The 20055-nt window shown below is 48.5% G+C and overlaps 2 protein-coding genes across 7 annotated transcripts; one reads left to right on the top strand and one right to left on the bottom strand.

Moving 5' to 3' along the window:
• On the top strand, positions 141 to 4661 carry LOC102177414 (transmembrane protein 198). Of its 6 annotated transcripts, none has more exons than XM_018048116.1 (5): positions 141 to 462; positions 1421 to 1634; positions 2250 to 2831; positions 3269 to 3429; positions 3559 to 4661. In XM_018048116.1, exons 3-5 carry the CDS (start codon positions 2273 to 2275, stop codon positions 3715 to 3717), a joined length of 879 nt encoding a protein of 292 aa, XP_017903605.1. In that variant the 5' UTR covers positions 141 to 462; positions 1421 to 1634; positions 2250 to 2272; the 3' UTR covers positions 3718 to 4661. The 6 variants fall into 6 exon arrangements, with proteins under 6 accessions (XP_017903605.1, XP_017903604.1, XP_017903603.1 ...); XM_018048115.1 differs by having other exon boundaries at positions 1421 to 1680; positions 2286 to 2831; positions 3272 to 3429; XM_018048114.1 differs by having other exon boundaries at positions 1421 to 1680; positions 2286 to 2831.
• MMP19 (matrix metallopeptidase 19) lies at positions 5048 to 10910 on the bottom strand. The gene is made up of 9 exons (XM_018048109.1): positions 10684 to 10910; positions 10301 to 10386; positions 9307 to 9437; positions 8852 to 9067; positions 8130 to 8375; positions 7421 to 7558; positions 6482 to 6646; positions 6194 to 6321; positions 5048 to 6003 (listed from the first exon to the last, which is right to left on the bottom strand). The coding sequence occupies exons 1-9, from the start codon at positions 10771 to 10773 to the stop codon at positions 5698 to 5700; spliced, it is 1506 nt and encodes a 501-aa protein (XP_017903598.1). The 5' UTR covers positions 10774 to 10910; the 3' UTR covers positions 5048 to 5697.

Here is a 20055-nt window from a genome sequence, read left to right as displayed (position 1 = left end):
CCAAGCCGAAGTAGGGGGGCGCTGGGACACCAGTAAGGGATTTGAAAGCTTCGAGTTGCTGAGTCAGCGCATAGGTATTCGGAGACCATTCCCCAAACCTCTTGCGGTTTCCCCAAAACCCCTCCCGGCTATGTCTGGGGGTCTCTGATCCCAGCCTAGAGCAGTAGGCAAACTGGGTCCCCCCCACACACACAAGGAAAAGATTTGGAGGGTCCCGCCCCGTGATGTCACCCCCCCACACACACCCTGTCCCCTTCCTCCACCCCTCAAGCTGGTTGCTTTTAGCTCACTGGGGCTTGGGCTGCGGTACGACTTGCAGGAGTTTAGGGAGCAAAGAACAGAGTGGCCCTAGGGGTGCCCACGCCTGACAGCCGCCCGGACGCCTAAGACTCTGGGCAGGGATGCAGCTGGGGGTCTAGGGAAGCACGTCTACCCCCTCCTTTCCTCAGCCCTGACAGGGTGGTGAGTAGTTAACACCCCCTCCCCAATCTCTCCTTGAATAGGGTCCCCAGACTTCCAAGAATTGAGCAGAGGAGCCCCAGGGACTCCCCAAACCAAGTCCCCTCCCTGCCTGTTAAAATCTTGATATCCAAAAGAAGGCAGCTGAAAGGAAGTGCCTGCACCTACTCTGCCCCATTCCTTTAGTGCCCCCAATGCCAGCTCCTCCTTGGTGTTCTCCTTTCAGGAACTGAGTTCAAATCCCACTGGCAGCCCTGACACCCCAGGGAAAGGGAGAGGTAGAAAGAGTCCCACCAGTGTCCTGAGGGGAGGATGTGAGATGCCTGTGAGCAAGGCGCCTGCTTAGTCCATGAGGGATCGGTGGGAATTGGACTGTGGCTGGACGGACACCTTCCCCCAGTAACCCTATCTCCACCTGAAGCCAAGGCTTCCCAACCCTGACAAGCTGTCGGTTACTGTCTCTACTTGATTCCTCTTCTGGTGTCTTGATTTTTTTCCCTCTTCCCTCTCTGGGGTTGGAGCAGCTGTTGGGAGACCCCCACCATGACTCATTCTCTCCTCTTCCTTCTCCTCCCCCCTCTACTAACTCCACCCTTCCCAGTCCAGTGGGATGATTTTGAGTCCCAGCTGTAGATGGGACATGCTTTCTTTTCAACTGAAACAGGCTACTGAGCCTTTAGCCCACAGTACCCCCTTCCACAGATGGAGGACTTCCTACTCCTCCCACCCCACCCTGAAAAGCTAGGGAGCCAAGACTCATTACCTGTTAAGATTTGAAGTTCCACTTAATGTCCTTGTTTTAGAGGGTGATAGACAGCTGACCTCTCTCATCCCTGTCCTGTAGGTTTCTTCAGTTTCCCCAGCAGAACTAAGTTCCATCCTGAAATTGGCCTTTCTTTAAAAGAAAGGCATCCTCGAGGTTCATGGGCACCTGAGTTCCTGCCCCCTTACCCCCTTGCAGGTTTCCCAGCCCCCTCAAGACATTCATGGATGGATAAGAAGAGCTGACACTGATCTTCCCCTCTGTGACAACCTTCTCTTCGGCCATGGAGGAAGCCTTGCTGCCCCTGGCCATGACCTCTGACCCCAGGCCCTTTAATCAACAACTCCCAGAGCCTCCAGACCTGAGATGTGTCTTGCAACCCCAGGACAGTCCTGACCTGGCACCCGCCCTGGTGTGTGCCCTTTGCTGCTGCTTTGGAATCATCTACTGCTGCTTCGGTGAGGGCGGGGCCAGGGTTCTGGGGGGCAGCTGCCCAAGACTGTCACCCTCAGATGACGCCAGCTTTCTTCTCTGCTCCTGAGCCACCTCTACCCCTCTGTCGGGGGATGTCTATCTTCAGTGCGTCCAGTGCCGCTCTCGCCAGCTCTTCTTCCATCCCCCACCCACTCACTCCTTCAGCTCTGACCCCTGGCAACCATCATTTTCCCTCCCCTTGCCTCCTACTTCAAAATTCCATTCCCCAATAACCTGAATTAGCCTGTGCTGATTTATTCCCGTCCACCATCCCTGAAAGGATGAAACCTTTTCTCTATACTTATTCCCCTCAATTCATCCATCTTACCTCCTGATTTGCCCTCCCATCCCCTCACAGTTCCTGAAAAGTCCCTGCCCTTCCTAAGATGATCCCTTTCTGCACTAGGCCTTGAGGTCCCTGGGGGTGCTGCTCCTGACTTCTGCTCCTCTGGTTAGCCATTCCTATCCCTTCTGAGTCATCAGAGTCCAGCCCTGTCGACCCTCCCCCACCCACCCCTTTCTGCCTCTCATTGCCTCCTGCCTCCCTTCCCAGGCTACCGCTGCTTCAAGGCAGTGATGTTTCTCTCAGGCCTGCTGTCAGGAGCCCTGGTGATCTTCCTGCTATGCCATAAGGAGCGAGTGCTAGAGACACAGCTGAGCCTGGAGGTGAGCGCGGGCATTGCGCTCGGCATCGGACTGCTCTGCGGCCTGGTCACCATGCTGGTTCGCAGTGTCGGGCTCTTCCTGACTGGTCTCCTACTAGGCCTAACCCTGGGCGCCGGGGTCCTGCTGGGCACCGAGCCCATCTACCAACCACCTTCAGCCTGGGTGCCAGCTGGGGGGCTGGTGGGGCTGGCACTGCTGGGAGCCCTGTTCACACTTCGGTGGCCACGTCCATTCACAGTTTTGGGCACAGCCCTGCTGGGTGCTGCAGTGCTGGTGGCCTGTGCTGACTACTTCCTGGAGGGGCTGGCGCTGGGCAGTCGGCTGGGCCAACGCTTGCAGGCACTTCCAGCCTTGCCTCCTCTCTGCTGGTATAGCTGGGTCTTGCTGGGGACCTGGCCAGCCCTGGGGGCCCTTGGGGCCCTGGCCCAGTGGAAGCTCATGGATGAGGAACATGGAGGCCACGCCAATGGTGAGTTACCGCCGTGGTATAGACAGCAGACAACCTGTGTCCCTGGTTCCCAGACTTAAAGAGGTGAAGGGAACAAATACACTTGAGGGCAAAAAACAGAGGTGTCTAAGGTGTATTAGGCAGGCCACTGAAAAAAAGTTAAATTTGGAGGAGTCAAAAGTCTGGGTGAGAATGAGAAGAGAAATTGTCGGGAGGTTGGGGAGCAGGGAAGAGTTACTGGAGACTGATGTGAAAGGAAAGGAAGATCTCAGGGAAGTCATGAGGGAAGAGTAGGAGGATTCCAAAGAAAAGTTTCTTTAGAATATCTGGGAGGGGGATGAGGTTTGAGAGAGACGTAGCGGGGAAAGCAAATGGGTTTCTCTAGAGAATGAGTATATTTGGGGGTGGGTTTCAGAGTCTAAAGAGGCCTCCCTGAGTCTGTATTGTCCCCTCCCAAGCAGTGGTCTTGAGCCACCAGCGAAGGCATCTCCAGCTCCTCCGGATCCGTCATCAGGAGGCCAAGTGGCACCGGACCTCTCCTGGGGCAGGGCTCTGTGAGGGCAGCTACCGGCGCCAGCTCCCTGCCAGCACACGGAACCCTGCCGACAGTCTGGCTCCAGTGAGTGGAGGCGTGAGGGCTTCTCTGGGCCCAGGGCAGAAGGCACAGGGGGATGGTCAGGGTGGCGGGCGGGGGGGGGTGGTTCTGATCCAGGCCCTTTCTTCTGCCCTGTCTTCCCTGCCCCTTCAGAGTTATTTCCAGAGCCTTCGAGAGCGCCAGCTAGGACCAGGCAGCCAGGCCACCGCTCCCCACACTGTCCTGGACCTGGATTCTGACTGTAGTTCCACTGTCCCCCTCACTGCACCTTCTGGCTCCACCCACCCAGACCTGAGCCTAAACCTCCACTGATGCCCTCTCCCTGGGAACACTAGGTGGCCAGGGCCTGGGCCTGCAGAATCCACACACAGACTTCCCCACCTCTTGAACTTGGGCATGGAATCTGTGCTCAACCCAGACCAGCCCTGTAGGGATATGTTTCAGGGACAGATAGAGAGGACTCTTGTGGGGAAAGGAGAGGAATGGAAGTATGAGTACCTACCTCTGTCCAGTAACAGAGGTGCCCTGGTCCCTAAAGTAACTGACTCCCTAATTCCCTTCAAACAAGACCAAGGAGGGCCATTACCCAAACAGCCTTCTGTATACCCGCCTCAGAGTGCCTCTCAATGATCAAATAAGGAGTATTGTTTTCATAGGACCTACCTATAGAAAATCAGGAAGGCTCCTAAAGCACTTGATAGCTTTTCCATGGGGAGAAGGGCACCAGTGGAGCTCCGGGATCCCTGATTCCCAGGCCCCTCATCAGGGAGCAATTGAGTTCCTGGTTAGCCTTTCTCTCTGGACCCCCAGACACAAGCCCCCTTCTCCTACCTCAGTTGGGGGTAGCTATCCTCCATGGTGCTTCCCTTTCCCTTCTCAATGTGGGGAAGACCACAGGGCACTTCCTGGCTCAGCACCCGCTGTCCCTCATAGCTGGCTTCTTGCTTCAAGCAGAGAGCATTGGCCCACATGCCAGAATCTTGCCCTTTTGCCCAAAGGAGCCTGGTCTTCAGGGGTGTGTGGGAGACAAGTGCCTTTTCTGTCTCTCATTATAGGGGACACTAATCTTTTTAACCAGAATATCGTCCCAGCCACTAACCCGTTCTAACTCTCCGCTCCCCTGATTCACCTGTCCAAAGTCTGTTCCCTGGTTCGTCAGCATGAAGGAAGATACGACCCTCCCCTGGGCAGCAAGGTTATGATGGGAGGGAAGAAGAACATGGGAACATGTGAATAAAATGACATTGAACACTGAACCTGGGAGTCTAGCCTCTTCTGTTGTTCCTCTTTTCTTTCTTTGCTCCCCCAAACAACGAGTTAGCCATACTGACAAGTCCTCTGTCCCTTCAAGATCTGATGAAGGTGCTTCTATCAGGCCAGACTACTATAGGAGTGGCACACACACAGCCAGAGGAAGAACCATTCAGCCCTCTCTTATGAACATGGTGCACGCTTGCAGTCGCTCAGTCCTGTCCGACTCTTTGTGAGCCCAAGGACTGTAGTCCACCACAGTCCTCTGTCCATGGGATTTCTCAGACAAGAATACTGGAGTGGGTTGCCATTTCCTCCTCCAGGGAATTGAAACTGTATCCCCTGCATTGGCAGGTAAATTCTTAACCACTGAGTCACCTGGGAAGCCCTGTGAACGTGGAGTTAACGTTTATTAAGCACAAATGTGCCAGGCACTTCACACACAGTATTTCATTTAATGCAACAACTCTGCAGGATTGGTGTTAACCTTAATTTTCAGATGGGAAACCTGAGGCTTAGTGAGGTTAATTAACTTGCCCAAAGTCATAAGCAAGTTGATGTGATTCTCAAGGATACCAAAGCCATTGCTCATTTTACTGGCCATGCTGTTTCCTTGTTCTTTATCTAGGAAGAACAGGACCCAGGCATTCCCAGGTGGGGCCTGCTGTCAGCTAAATGCCTGATGGATGCCTTTCTTCTACCAATGTCCTCCAGAGAGAAAATGACACAGCTGGAAGTGCTGTTTAGGATGGGGGAGAAATGGACGGAGCTGGAGGCTGAGTCAGAGTCACTGACCAGGAGGGAAAGAGTACAGGGAGGTGGTGACTGGAGCTGGGTCATTTAGAGACTTGAGGTCCATGGTTCATGCTTGTGTTGCAGGAGACATTTGATTGAGGTCTCAGGCCTCTGAGAGAGTGACATTACCAGGGAATGAAAGGGTTCTGACGTCTGTGACTGAGGGGATAACGTCCAAGATTGTATCTCTGGGTGAGCCGCCAGAGTTCAACGTGTATCTATGGCCCAAGGAAATGGTATCCAGTGTTATCCTGTGGCTGAATGGTCTAAGCCTGTAACCAAGGAATCAGTGTCCCCATAGGATGCAGTGGTGTTTGGGGGACGACAGTGCATCCAGTTGTGGGCGATATCTCTGGGAAAGCCTTTCTCTGCTTGAAGCTGCTGATTGAGGCGCCAGTACTGTTTGCCCTTGAAGAAGTAGACACGGCCGTCCCGCCAGCTCATGGCGGCCGAGGGCTGCTCTGGCACTCCTGTAAACAATCCCTTGGTTGGTTTAGGGTAGCGGCTGAAGTCAGTAGTGGCCAGCTCATCCCACTGCCAGTATCCAGAGCCCTAGGTGTGGGGTAGGCAGCAAGAAGAGAAGGATGACGAGAGAGCTTAGGGAACCCCCCGCCACCCCCACCAAGGTCTACTCTCAGCCCATGGCAACTGCAGAACTTCCTTCCAGAGCAAGTCTTTGCTTTCCCATGGGAGGTAGCCCACCCCTCCTATGAAGGATTTGCCCTTCCTTTGAGCTTTATACCTTAAAGAGGAACACCTTTTTGTTGATAGGCCAATAGAGAGCAGCATCCAGGTTGGGTCCTACCCTATTCAGCTTCTTAGGAAAGCCAGGAGACATCTTGAAATTAATGTAGCGCCACACCTTATCTCCTGAGAGCATACAAGGAAAGAACAAGTCACCTCTGTCCCCAGGTGATAACTTTCAGTTCCTCTGTTCCACCCTCTGAAAACTTCTCATCCCTCCCTCCTTGTATGGCATCTCTAATCACAGGCCCTCCTCAGGTAGCACAGTGTAAACTAGTGCCCTTACCTTTAAAGAAGTGAATCCATTGGGTCCGAGGAGAGTAGACAGCTGCATCCAGGTTTCCTGGGAGCCCCTCCCAGAGGGCAGACACTTGGAACAAAGGACCCAATCCCGAATCTGTCATGGTCCACACATAGTTTCCCTTGAAGGCGTAGGTCTTTCCCCGGGGCCCTAAGAGCAGGAGGTGTGTCAACAAGTCAAAAAGACAGGTATCAGGACTTCCCTACTGGTCCAGCGGTTAAGAATAAGCCTGCCAATGCAGGGGACACGGCTTTGATCCCTGGTCCAGGGTGATTCCACATGCCTCAAGCCCGTGTGCTATAACTACTGAGCCAATGGATTCTGGAACCCTTGAGCCACAACTAGAGAGACCATGTGCCTCAACAAATTATCCCACATGAGGAAACAAAGACCTGCTGCCACCAAATAATTTTTTTTTTTAAGACAGCAGTCAAAGACTTCTGGGTATCTCAGGCAGGCTGATTCCCCACATATTCATTCAAGGAGAGGATTGTTAAGGGCAGAGAAGTGTTCAGCCTCTCCTTTGTCATTCACAGCAAATCAGCCCTGTGGATAGCTGCTCCCACTTAGGGACCTCACCTTCTACTCCAGGTGGCTTCCAAGTTGTACTTCCATGTGGGTATAATACCCTCTCTAATAGACATTCCAGTCAAGACTGTTTTCTCCATCTTGCTGTATTTCCAGATGTGTTTAATGGCTCTCACAGGGCAACAACGGACGTAATGTCCTGCCTGGCCCATCTTGAATTCAGCTCTGAATCCTCCCTCCCCAGGCCACTGCCTCCATCCATGGCCACTAACCTGTGCCTAGAGTCTAACCTCCACTGATCACCCTGAGGTCCCATGTCACTCCCATTCGTCCAGGTCTCAAGGTCAACAGCCTGCCCCACTGCCTGCCTACAAGCCTGGAGGGAAAGGGTCTTACCCAGCATCACAGCATCCAGGTCACCACTGCAGGGGTCTGGCATGGGACTGTGTTCTGTGGGCACTAGGGGTATAGTAGGGAGTGCCGTGTCTTCCTCCTCCTCCTCCTCCTCCTCCTCTATCTCTGGGCTCTTCTTGCCTGCAAGGTAACATAATACTGCTCAGGGAAAGAACTCAGAGCACTGGCTTCCCCACTCTCCTACTGTAAGTCAAGCTCAGAGGTCGCATAGAGAGAAAAATGAAAACCTGGAGAGCTTTCGCTGGTGGGAGAAAAGATCACGTTGATACCAGCAGGAGACATGTTTTAGTTTTGAGAGGCACTAGAAAGGGAGAGAGGGATTGCTGGAATGTTCATTCTTCATCCACTAGAGCAGGTGTAGGAGGAGAGAGGTCTGGAAGGAAGATTAGACCTGGAAGTGTCAGAAACAGAGCTCCTGGGAGTTCCCTGGGGGCCTAGTGGTTAGGATTCCAGGCTTTCACTGCCACAGCCAGGGTTCAATCCCTGTTTGGGGAACTGAGATACCACTAGCCATGCAGTGAGGTCAAAAAAAGAAAAACAACTCCTGAAAATGAAGAAGCCTGAATAATGGGGCAAGAGGAAGAGAAAGAAGCCAAGCCATTTCCCTCCATGAAGATTAGACCTGTGTCTTTATGCTTAAAGAGACTTCTGGTCAGACTGACCATCATGAGGACTAGGGGAAAGGACTGACCATAGAGAGCCTGGATCCCAGCCACATCATCAGGGTGCAGCTTGAAGTAGGGCCGGTAGCCAGCGTAGACGGGAGCCATGAGGGCCTGGGCGTATCGGGAGTGCCCCAGCCCCAGGGCATGGCCCAGTTCATGGGCTGCGATGATGCGCAGGTTCACCCCCCGGTAGGTCCCCTCAGTCCAGAGCTCATCTTCATCAAAGTGTACGCTGCCCACCTCTGGGATGTCGGCATGGGCCAGGACCCGCCCTGGAGAAAGGCAAAGGTAGACAGGCAGGAGATCAGAGTCTCCTAGGGTGGAGCATCCCCTGCCTGTTATAAACTCCAATTACTCTATTCCCTTAAAATCCCCCCAAGTAGACTGATTATCTCTTGGACGCCTCTCACTCCTTTCAGATTTCCCTGTCACTACCCTGATCTCTCACGGGTGCCTGTCACTCCGTTCTGTTACCTCCAGTCACTCTGCTGTCTTTGGCCCAGTCCTCCCTGGAGTACGCCTTGAGCAGGGGAACTTAAGCTAAGGAAGAAGGCATAAGCTTCACAGAAACAGGCTTGGTAAGGCCCCAGGGAGAGGATATGTTGCTCCCCAAGGGAATATTAGAAGGTGGTTGGAGAGTGTAGGGTGCAGTTGAGTATAGAAGGGTAGCCTGACATGAAGTTTCCAGAGTCACTGACTCAAGGAGACAGAGGTCTGTGAGGTGGGAGAGCTGAGAGCTGGTGCCTACCGGGCCCGTCAAAGGAATTGGAGCAGTACAAGCTGTGGCGGCCATGGAAGGAAAGGCGGATATCAGCCCAGCCAGCCTGCACCTCGCGGAAGGTCAAGGGAGCCACGTTGCTCCAATACTGGAAGGCTTGAAGCAGGGCTGCCCGGGCCGTTGAGGATGGTAGGGTGGACGGTAGGTTCAAGATGCGGAAGGTCAGATGCTTCTTTCTCCAGCGGCCTGGTTATTGAGCCAAAAAATAGATGAGAAGCACAGATACCTTTGCCAGCTCCGGACAGCTCCCCTGAGTGTGAGCACTCACTCAGCAAAGCCATGAAACAACACTTCCAGGCAAGTGGTGATCAGTCGATTACCAGATTACCATACATTCAACGATGAGCTGGTCCAGACTGTCCCAATGTCACCTGTGCTCCCACAGTCATGACCCCCCCCCCCACTTTCCCAGGCTCAGTTCTCACCCAGCAGCAGGTATTTAAGGGTCTTCTGGTTGAAGGGGTCCTCCAGGCCACAGCGGGGCTGCCTCATACGGGCACTTGTGGCGTCATCCAGCTGACCTGAGACTGGCAGCTCAGATGCTTCCTGAAAAGCTCTGGAAAGAGGGAGAGGGATGGTCCAGCAGGATAGGGGCATCTGGAATGACTAAGAAATGGGGATAGCTCTTTGGTCCCCTTTTGCCCGACGTAATGACTGAGAACGGCACTAAAGCTCTGGAGGTGATGAGATCGCTCCAGGATCCAGTCCTCATAATTGGGCCTTCCTCTTCTGTTCTGCATAGAAGGCAATACTTCAGTGTCACCTCCCTGTGTTCACACTCTTATTTGGGTAAAGTGCTCTCTGGTGTTGCCTTCTTCCTCTATTGCAATTTCTAACCTCCTCCTGCCCTGGGAAGTGTCCTACTCCTGCTCTGAGACTCTCTCACCTGCTACCACCTGAGGGCCTGTCCTCCCTTCACTTTCTCCCCTCCTGGCTGGACACCCCATTCCCAGTCCAGCCTGCCCACTCTGGGGCAATTTCATCCATCAGGCACCACAAGTATTGTGGCTTTTCAATGGACTGGGAACATATCTGAGAAATGACCCATTAGACCCAAAATATGAAAAGAAAGCTTCAAAACAGAAAGAAATAAACGCTGGATTATATGTCTTTGAAAGGCAACATCATGTCAACAATTTAGCTCCAACTCATATAAATTACACCGCTTGCAGGATGTGACCAAATAATTGTATTTTGGATATAATGTGGGATGGAGCCTCCAAAGAAGGGCCTAGGAAGATCCAATAACTGGGCCCTCGTCCTTGACTCCCCCTCTCACCCCTGGTTCCACCACACATTCTCTGGATCCCCAAAATGGATGTGAGGCAGGCAGAGGTGGGCCTGGGGAATGGAAAAGGTGAGAAGAGAAAAAGATCTTGTGAACTTGACCCTGAAGGCATGCACCTTACAACCTCTCACCTCAGCGCCTCTATGACATCTTCTGGCCTGAAGTTGTCAGGTCCTTCTAGAGGCTTCTGTAGGTAACCATATCGCAACAAGTAATCCTATGATGAGGGTAGGGGTCAGCAGATAAAATCAAAAGGGGATTAGTCTCTGGGTGAAGCTTCTACATGACCTAACAGCCCATTAGGATAGGAGGGGACAGATGTGGAAGGACTGAAGGAGAGGCATCTTAGGGAAGTATGAGGGGAGGGAGTAGGGATGGGTAGGGGTGGATCATGGACTAGAGGAGCAAAGGGCAGGGCAGGCAGTTGTAGGTCAGAAGAGTGGCTTGGATGGGACTAAGGAGCAGTTCCTCCATCCCTCCCCCAGCCTGGGTCTGGCTTTCCCAGGAGACTCACCATAGCTGCCTCCTTCTCTCCGGGCCCCACAGCCCGGCATGAGACGGTCAGCGGGAGTAGGAAGCCCAGCCACAGCCGCTGCCAGTTCATGGTCCCACCAGGCAAGAGCTTCAGAGTTTGTGCCCTCCGCTCTGAGAATCCTGGGAAACTGAGGGAGCAGGGCTGGGTTGGGGGGCTCTTCCCTCCAGTTCTTTTCACTCTCCAGTCTCTGGTCCTCTTTATAAAACTTCAAGGGAGGGAAATTGGTGGGGGGAGTGTCAGTAGGAGGTGACTCAGCCCAGAGATGTGTTGCAATTCACCATTAACCCCTGCCCTGCCAGAGAGTAGAAGTCAAGAAGAGCCTTCAACCCAGCCCCCAGGGTCCTCTGCTGAACTCAGAAAGACTTCCCATGTTGTCCTGGAGGTGGGCATCCTGTCAGGATCAGAAGCAGAATATCTGCCGAGACTAGAAATAGGGACCAGAGCCATCCTCTGAAGTTAGGCATTCCTGTGACCCAGGGACCCCTGGGCAATATACCCCTTATCTGTAACTTTCACATCTCCCTGTCTGCTCTAGGACAGGAAAAATAAAACCGAGAGGTAGGAAGCAAATAGCTTAGGTGCTTGGGTTGCAGACGAAAGAACGAAGGGTGAGATCTCAGTTTCTTTGCATCCAAGACCAAGCTGAGAATTTAAATGCTCTTGAAGCCTACTTGTGTCTGCCTTAATAAAAAGTCATTATTTCAAGCCCTTGATGAGTCTGGAATGTGTGGGTGAAAGTGGAGGTTAACTAGAAAAGGAAGAAGTAAATTCTAGAGCCTACCCACAGGGAGGTTTGAGACACCCTGCCTACAAACAGGGTGAGATCAATTCAAATACCTGAAATAGGGGAACCAGGATATCACGCAGGAGGTGTCCCATCCTGAGGGTCATGAGGCTGTGGGAAGGTTTGCAGAGAAGGCAGGCTTTGAGCTGGGCTGTGAAGGCTGGCTATGAGTTGGATAGGGTCAAAGTGTCCTGAGGAACAGGGACAATGCTGGTCTTGAGTAAAAGTGCGGAGAAAAGTCAGTTGTGCTCAGTGAGAGGTTCTAAGGGTCTGCTTCATTCACCACTGAGTCCCTAGTGCCCATTCCAGGCTAGCTCAGTGCTTTTGGTGGTGCTTAATAAATATTTGTCAAACGAATGACCAGGGTGGAAAACTGACTGGGAGACAGAGTTTAGAGAGGGTCTTCAATGTTATTTAACATAGAAGAGAAAAATTTACATTAGGAAAACCTACTTTAAAAAAAAAAGGAAGAAAAACCTACTTTGGACCCACCAAGTTTATATGACTTTTCCGCACTGTTAAACTTCATTGTAATAGAATGAGAAGGAAAAAAAAAAACTTTGTGTCAGGTGATTTCTGTATTGTGCTGTGCTAAGTTGCTTCAGTTGTGTCTGACTCTGTGCGACTGTAGCCCACCAGGCTCCTCTGTCCATGGGATTCTCCAGGCAAGAACACTGAAGTGGTTAGCCATTGCCTTCTCCAGGGAATCTTCCCCACTCAGGGATCAAACCTGCGTCTTCTGCAGCTCCTGCCTTGCAGGTGGATCCTTTACCGCTTGATCCACCAGGGGACCTTTCCATTTCTATTTTATTCCATTTAATTCTCACTGTCCTCCTATGAGGGAATAATTATTCTGGCCATTTTTTTTTTTTTTTGGTCTTTCCCAGGGCTTTTTTTTTTTTTTTTCAGTATTGTAGTGGTTTTTGCCATACATTGACATGAATCAGCCATGGGTGTACATGCGTTCCCCATCCTGAACCCTCCTCCCACCTTGCTCCCCATCCCATCCCTCAGGGTCATTGCAGTGCACCAACCCTGAGCACCCTGTCTCATGCATCAACCCTGGCCTGGCGATCTATTTCACATGTGATAATATACATGTTTCAGTGCTATTCTCTCAAATCATCCCACCCTTGCCTTCTCCCGCAGAGTCCAAAAGTCTGTTCTTTACATCTGTGTCTTTTTGGCTGTCTCGCATATAGGGTCATCATTACCATCTTTCTAAATTCCATATATATGCGTTAATATACTATATTGGTGTTTTCTTTCTGACTTACTTTGCTCTGTATAATAGGGTCCAGTTTCATCCACCTCATTAGAACTGATTCAAATGAATTTTTTTAATAGTTGAGTAATATTCCATTGTGTATACGTACCACAGCTTTCTTATCCATTCATCTGCCGATGGACATCTATGGAAGCTATGGACATCTATGGAAGCTATGGACATCTATGGAAGCTATGGACATCTATGGAAGCTATGGACATCTATGGAAGCTATGGACATCTATGGAAGCCGGTAGCTTCCATGTCCTGGCTATTGTAAACTATGTTGTGATGAACACTGGGGTACAGGTGTCTCTTTCAATTCTGGTTTCCTCAGTGTATATGTCTGGCCATTTTTTAAGAGAGGAAATGGAGAGCCAAAGAAGGAAATGACTAAGGACATGGAGCTCCTAACTGGCCTGGCATATATTCAACTCCTTCTGCCAACTCGTAACCTGTGCTTTTTCCATTCACCATGCTGACTCTTAGAGCTTTTTTCTGTGAGTGGTTAGGAGCCACTGCAGTTTCCACCATCATTTGTGCGTCACACATTTCTATGCCATTCACATGCATAAGGCAGTAGGGATAGAAATGAGGGAAAGGGTTATTGAACTCATGTTCTCAGTGGTATGCCAGTTCTGAGCCCTTCCCCACACCCCAGGCTGAAAGACTGGCAGGTAACTGGAGAACCCTTCACACCCCAGGAGGGAGGTGGGGGATCCTCCTGATTCATTGTTGCCCTCAATGATGCTGGTCTTCTTGACCCACTCAGCACTCAACTGGCTCACAGTCAAGTGACTAAGTCTCAAATGACTGGTCAGGCAAGCAAGGACAGAGCCACCTACTGATGAGTGACAAAAGCCATGAGTGAGGCCGTGATCAAGGCTGATGCCCCCTGGAAATGAGAGAGCTTGGGAACCAGCCCCCTGTAGGGCTTTTCTCAGCTCTGCCCTTCTCTCCCTCTTTCTATCACCACTCAATCCCTCTTCTTTTGAGAATAGGACATGGGCCAATTGAAAATTATATTTTTTTTTCTGATTAAAGTCTTCTCTATTTTTTTTTTTCTGAATAAGTTATCCATTGCTCATTACAGTAAATTTGGAAAATACCAAAATGAGCAAGGAAGAGAATGAAAACCACCAGTAAAACCCAAAAGAGAACCACTAGCAACATTTTGATGCAGTTACTTGAACCTGTCTGTGGCTCTGAACTCAGCTCCAGCTTTGTCCACCCAGCCTCAGGCCCTGGGTGGGTGGAATGGAAGAGAAAGTGACAGGAAGTACTGAAGTTAGTAGGGGAGGGACAGGAGCTTTGCAGGCCGTGGAGAGAGGGAAAGGAGTAAAGCAAAAAGGATATGATGGCAGATTACTCCCTCCCTTTAGACACCTCATAGAGGGAAAAAAAAAAAAGCGGGAGTTGGGGAAGAATGTTTAAGAGTGTCTGTTAACGTGTTAGTGAGAGAGATAGCTGTTGATGCTGTTTAGTCACAAAGTCATGTCCGACTCTTTTGCGATGCTAAGGCTTATAGCCTGCCAGGTCCTTTGTCTGTGGGATTTCCCAGGCAGGAATACTGGAGTGGGTTGCCATTTCCTTCTCCAGAGAATCTTCCCAATTCAGGAATTGAACCCTTATCTCCTGCGTCTCCTGCATTGGCAGGCAGATTTTTTACCACTGAGCCATCCAGGGATGCCCAAGAGATATGGTGGTTATTATACAGGGTAAAGTGTGGACACTCACTCTGGCCCTGGAAGTCCCTGGGGGATGGAGTCACATTCTAGACATTAAGGAGCCAGAGAGAGAACAAAGAGGGAAACTGTAAAAGCTGCCAAATAGTTTACCTCATTTAAATCTTGACAACATCCCTGTGGGCTGGCATTATCATTTTCTACAGAAAAGGGAGGGCTTCCACATGGCTCAGTGGTAAAGAATCTTCTTGTAGTGCAAGAGACACAGGAAGCATGGGTTTGATCCCTGGGTCAGGAAGATCCCCTGGAGGAGGAAATGGCAACCGGCTCTGGTATTCTTGCCTGGAGAATTCCATGGACAGATGACCCTGGTGGGCTACCATCCATGAGGTGGCAAAGGGTTGGACACAACTGAGCACAAGTACAAGACATTCACAGAAAAGGGAACTGAGTCTCTAACAGGTCATTTCAGGTCACACAGCTTGGAAGCAACAGAACCTCAGGCTCAAGCCATGATCTTTGCAGTCTCTCAAGAGTTTCCACAGGCACCCAAACAAACCCCCCAGAGCCAGGAGCTGTGGACTGGATGTGTATGCAGGACTGCATGACTAACTGTTCCCATAATGGTATCAAGACCTCGCTGCAGTCAGTCCCCACCTCTAAGCCATGCTGACTCAGCTCTTTTTCCCTCTGAATTTGTCATCACTCACTGGGGGACATGTGGGAATGTGTGTGATGGGTTAGGACATGCGGTCTGCCTGACCCAAAAAGAGAACTTGAGTCTGAGAGAACTCCTGGTTCTTTGGCTGACTTGATCCCATCCTGCAAACTGGTTTCCCTCTCTGCTGAAGGACTGTGGCAGAAGAGTTTGTATAGAAATATTGTTTAAATTAAAATATTTTAAACAGTAGGAGCAGGAAGTAGGTTAAGATTCTGAGAGTATTCTCTAATGTTCAGGGTCTAGGGGGCTGTGGGTGGAGGGCAAAGGTTGTTAGAGATCTCTAAGCCTAGGAGAAGCCAGTTTCCCAAAACATCCCCACCCCTCTTTGACAATATCCTTCCCTGAAGGCTGGACATCCTAGTTAGTATATAAAGGGCAAGTCTAAAGGGGGTCTAAAACTGGAAGTGAGAAAAACGTAGGCTGTAACCAAGTTAGGACTGGCCTATACACTGCTCTTGATCCTGAGAAATGTGGGGAAAACAGTGTTAGCTTCTGGCCTGTTTTCTCCTTGGAGACCTGAGGGAGTCAGGAAAGAGGGAAGTTTCCCTGGCTAAATGGGACTGATTTCTCGCCAAGCCGTTACCTTGGAAACCTCTGTTTTTAAGAGTACACCCCCTTACCCTTCCCCACACACACTCCTTGAATTAGTCATGAGTTCCTAGAAGCCAGATGGGAAACGATTTGCCAGGATTGTGCACAGCTGGATCTGTTTAGTAACTGGGAAGTAGGAGGGGCTTGGGGATGGCTCTGGCCTGGCCTGTGTATTCTGTTCCCAGGGTGCCCCCAAATTCCTCAACCTCCATTACAAACACTTTTTGGCATTCCCTCCTGCTGCTTCTCGAACAGTCCCACAGACATTAGCTTGAACTGCCTCATTTGACAGGACATTAGACCCAAACCCCTCAGTTCTTCAGTTCCTGTCAAATGTTGGGGAGTTCAAGATCTTCTCCCCTTCTCCAATTCACAGACAAAGGTATTATCCCACGGGACTCCCCTGGAGATGCTGGAGGTTTCTGCTGGTCCGGCTGGTGGTCCCAGCACAAAGCTGAAGGGATGCATGAAGGGGTAAATTCTAGCGTCTGGAACAGGAGGGGAGGAGAGGAATGAGTTTAAGTGTTCTTTCAGCATCTGGAATGACAGAGAAATGATTTTTGCTCCTTCTGGGAACATCAGCCTTTTTCTTAATAAACAGCAGCCTTTTTCTTAACAAAACTCAATTCTTTTTGTTTTGAGTTTTTCCAAATGAAGTGGGATGTTGGGGAGGACTTTCACCTCCTGTTCTCACTCCGTGACCGCAGGAAACAGATCTGACTTCACGTTTGGGGACTGTCATGGGCCTAGAAATTCCATGTTTGGCTCCCTTTGGTGTTGGCAAAGTGTTCGATGGGGGTTAGCCAGGGAAGGAGTTCAGCACTGACTTCCCCTTTCGAAGAGGGAGGGAGACCATGGAAAAGATCCAAGCTTCTGTTTTCTGTCAGGTCAGCAACTGCTGAGGAGAAGGCTATTGCGGTGAGAAGGCTGCACTTGACCTCAGGGAGGGGCTATGTAGGAAGAGAGTTCTCCTCTGCATCCCCTTTTTTGCCCCTTGCTTAAGGATAGTGGGTGTTCACCACTGTGGTTTTATTTATATTTGTTTATTAGCTGAGGCATGTGGGATCTAGTTCCCTGACTAGGAATCTAACCTGGGCCCCTGCATTGAGAGTGCAGAGTCTCAGCCGCTGGACCACCAGGGAAGTCCCCCACCAGCACCATCGTAATTTTGCTTTTGCTTTTTAGCGCATTCATTAATTTGACAATGGGGTAAGCACCAACACGGTACAAGTTTATCCTGCGCAGAGTGAGGAAGAAAGAGCTAGAGGATTTTAAAGTGACAGAGACACAATTCCCATCTGAGTTGGAGCTGCCAGCCGCTTTGGCATAGTGAGCACTGCCCCTCAGCTGTGAAAGAAGTTTTGGAAAAGAGAAATAGGGGGAAAAGAAATAGTAGAGGAAGAAGACCACTGATCCTAAGGAAGACTGTATTCTCAGATTTTTTTTATCTAGAAGCTATTACTAAGTATGTATGCTCGCCTGTTGCCCTTTTTTTTTTTTTTTTTTTTTTTTGCTTTATTTTGCTTTACAATACTGTATTGGTTTTGCCATACATTGACATGAATCCGCCACGGGTGTACATGAGTTCCCAATCCTGAACCCCCCTCCCACCTCCTACCCCATATCATCTCTCTGGATCATCCCCATGCACCAGCCCCAAGCATCCTGTATCGAACATAGACTGGTGATTCATTTCTTACATGATAGTATACATGTTTCAATGCCATTGTTGCCCATTTTTGTAAGACCTTAGTGTGTGTGGATGTGTTATTACAAGAATGTATTGTAAAAAATAAATTGAAATGTTACGTAATTATCTGCCTACTTGCAAGAAGGAAGCCAAATATTGATGGGATAGAAGCATACTGAGAGGAAAGAGTAGAGAGATCTTTGAAAACCAAAAAGATCACTGGGCACAAAGCATGGCTGGAAACTGATCAGAGTAGCTATGGTGATCAGTAAGTTCAGAAAGAACTGGTTGGCAAGATGTAATCCCTCTGCTATGAGGCCAATGGTGATGGTGAGCAGTGGCCGAAAGAATGTAAAAGAGAAGCAACAGAAAAGGGCAATTAGGTTAGGGAGCTGAAAGAGCACACGAAACCAAACCCAGCTTGGATTAAGTTTATGTATCGACAGCAAATTGAAAGCGGCTTTTCTAACTAGACAAACACAACGAATGAGCATTCATCTCTCATACATTACTTTGCTTACTGACTCTAAACTTCTGCCAAAATTCCCTAGATAGAGCATGAAAATAAATGTGTAGAGGGTAGAAGTGTATGTAGGTAACTGCGGTATTTACTTCCTCAGGTACTTGTCCATCTCACAATGATTACTCCTTCTCTGTCCCCCTTCCACGGGGTCAGATGGGTGGCTTCCAGCAACTATGTTTATGCTATGTAAAACTAAATATAGAATTATATGTTGATAGGTTTTTTTTTATTTTTGAGTACTTAAAACTGTCTTCTAATCTCCATAGTTTCTGAGGAGAAATCCATGGTAATTCAAATCACTGATCCCTGTATGGTAACATGTCATTTTTCTCAAACTACTTTCAAGATTGGCTTTGATTTTTTGGTTTTTAACAGTGTGACTGTAATGTGCTTAAATGTGGTGTGTTGAGCTTCTTTATTAATTTTTTACTTAATTTTATCTATTTTTATTGAAGTATAGATGATTTATAGTATCATATATTTCATGTGTATAACATAATGATTCACAATTTTTTTTAATTTTTATTTTTACTTTATTTTGCTTTACAATACTGTATTGGTTTTGCCATACATTGACATGAATCAGCCACGGGTGTACATGAGTTCCCAATCCTGAACCCCCCCCCCACCTCCCACTGATTCACAATTTTTAAAGCTTAAATTCTATTTATAGTTATTATTAAATATTGGTTATATCTCTGTGCTATACTATATATCCTTATAGCTTATTTATTTTATATAAAGTAATTTGTGCATCTTAATCACCTATCCGGATCTTGCCCCCTTCTTTTCTCTCCCCTCTTGTAACCACTGGTTTGTTCTCTATATCTGTGAGTCTGTTTCTTCTTTGCTATATTCATCGGCTTTGCTTTTTTTAGATTCCATATTTAAGCGATATCAAACAGTATTTCTTTCTTGGTCTGATTTATTTCACTTAGTATAATGCCCTCCAAGTCAACCTATGTTGTTGTGAATGGCAATTTTCTTTTTTATGGCTAAGTAGTATTCAATTGTGTGTGTATCTCACATCTTCTTTATCTGTTCATCTGTTAATCAACCCTTAAGTTGCTTCTACACCATGACTATGGTAAATAGTACTGCTATGAACATTGGGGTACATATATTTTTTTGGATATATACTCAAGAGTGGAATTTCTGGCTCATATTATAGTTCTATTTTTAGTTTTTGTGGAATCTCCATAATGTTTTTCCACATTGGCTGTACCAATTTACATTTCCTATAACAGTTGTGGAGCACTTTTGATCTGAAAATTTATGTCTTCCACCAAATTTGGAAAGTGTTCAACCATTATTTCTCCAGAGAGTTTTTCACTCCATTCTCTCTTTCCTCTCCTGTGACTCCAATTACATATATGTATATTAGATTTCTGGTATTATAAGTTTCTGAAGTTCTGTTCACATTTTTCAACCTTTTCTTTTTCTCTATAGTCTTCAAACTGAGTCATTTCTATTAATCTATCTTCAAGTTCACCAACTTTTTCCTATCTCTAAAGTGCCGTTAAGATCATTCAATACTTTTAAATTTTCAGATACTCTATTTTTCATTTCTAGAATTTTCATTTGGCTCTTTTTTATAGTTCCTAGCCTTTTTTAAAAAAAAAGAATTAAGCTACAGTGGTGATCATTTTGTAACATATAGAATTACGGAATAACTATTTTGTGCAACTGGTACTAACATAGTGCTGTAGGTCAATTATACTTCCACTTAAAAAAAAAAAAAGAATTAGGGGATTTCCCTGGTGGTCTAGAGGTTAGAATTCCAGGTCTTCACTGCCACAGCCTGGGTTCAATCTCTGGTCTGGGAACTAAGATCCCATAAGCTGCATAGTGTAGAGGGAAAAGAATTAAGCTATAGACATTAACAAGTAGTGGATCATAACAGAGCTAGGCAAAGGCACCAATTTCAGAAATAAAATAGTTCCAAGTCTAGACAAAAGAAAGAAAAAAATGAAAAAGGAAAGAAAGGAAGGAAGGAAAAAGAGGAAAGAAAAATCAGGCCAATCAAAAAGAGTTTTGCTAGTCATGGAGGCATTAAAAAGCAATCACAGAAGCAAACATTGGCAATGGCCA

This window comes from Capra hircus, chromosome 5 (assembly GCF_001704415.2).
Source record: "Capra hircus breed San Clemente chromosome 5, ASM170441v1, whole genome shotgun sequence".
In the NCBI taxonomy this organism is placed as follows: Eukaryota; Metazoa; Chordata; class Mammalia; order Artiodactyla; family Bovidae; genus Capra; species Capra hircus.
Note: the sequence above shows the minus strand (reverse complement) of the source record. Positions and strands in the feature narration are given on the sequence as shown.

Coding starts and splice junctions, on each gene's coding strand:
- MMP19 (XM_018048109.1), bottom strand. CDS start 10,773: ATGAACTGGCAGCGGCTGTGGCTGGGCTTCCTACTCCCGCTGACCGTC. Junction 9,438..10,300: donor GATGTCATAGAGGCGCTGAG/GTGAGAGGTTGT, acceptor CCCTCTTTCCAG/AGCTTTTCAGGAAGCATCTG. Junction 6,004..6,193: donor AAAAGGTGTTCCTCTTTAAG/GTATAAAGCTCA, acceptor CCCCACACCTAG/GGCTCTGGATACTGGCAGTG.
- LOC102177414 (XM_018048112.1), top strand. CDS start 1,506: ATGGAGGAAGCCTTGCTGCCCCTGGCCATGACCTCTGACCCCAGGCCC. Junction 1,681..2,249: donor AATCATCTACTGCTGCTTCG/GTGAGGGCGGGG, acceptor CTCCCTTCCCAG/GCTACCGCTGCTTCAAGGCA. Junction 2,832..3,268: donor ACATGGAGGCCACGCCAATG/GTGAGTTACCGC, acceptor TCCCCTCCCAAG/CAGTGGTCTTGAGCCACCAG.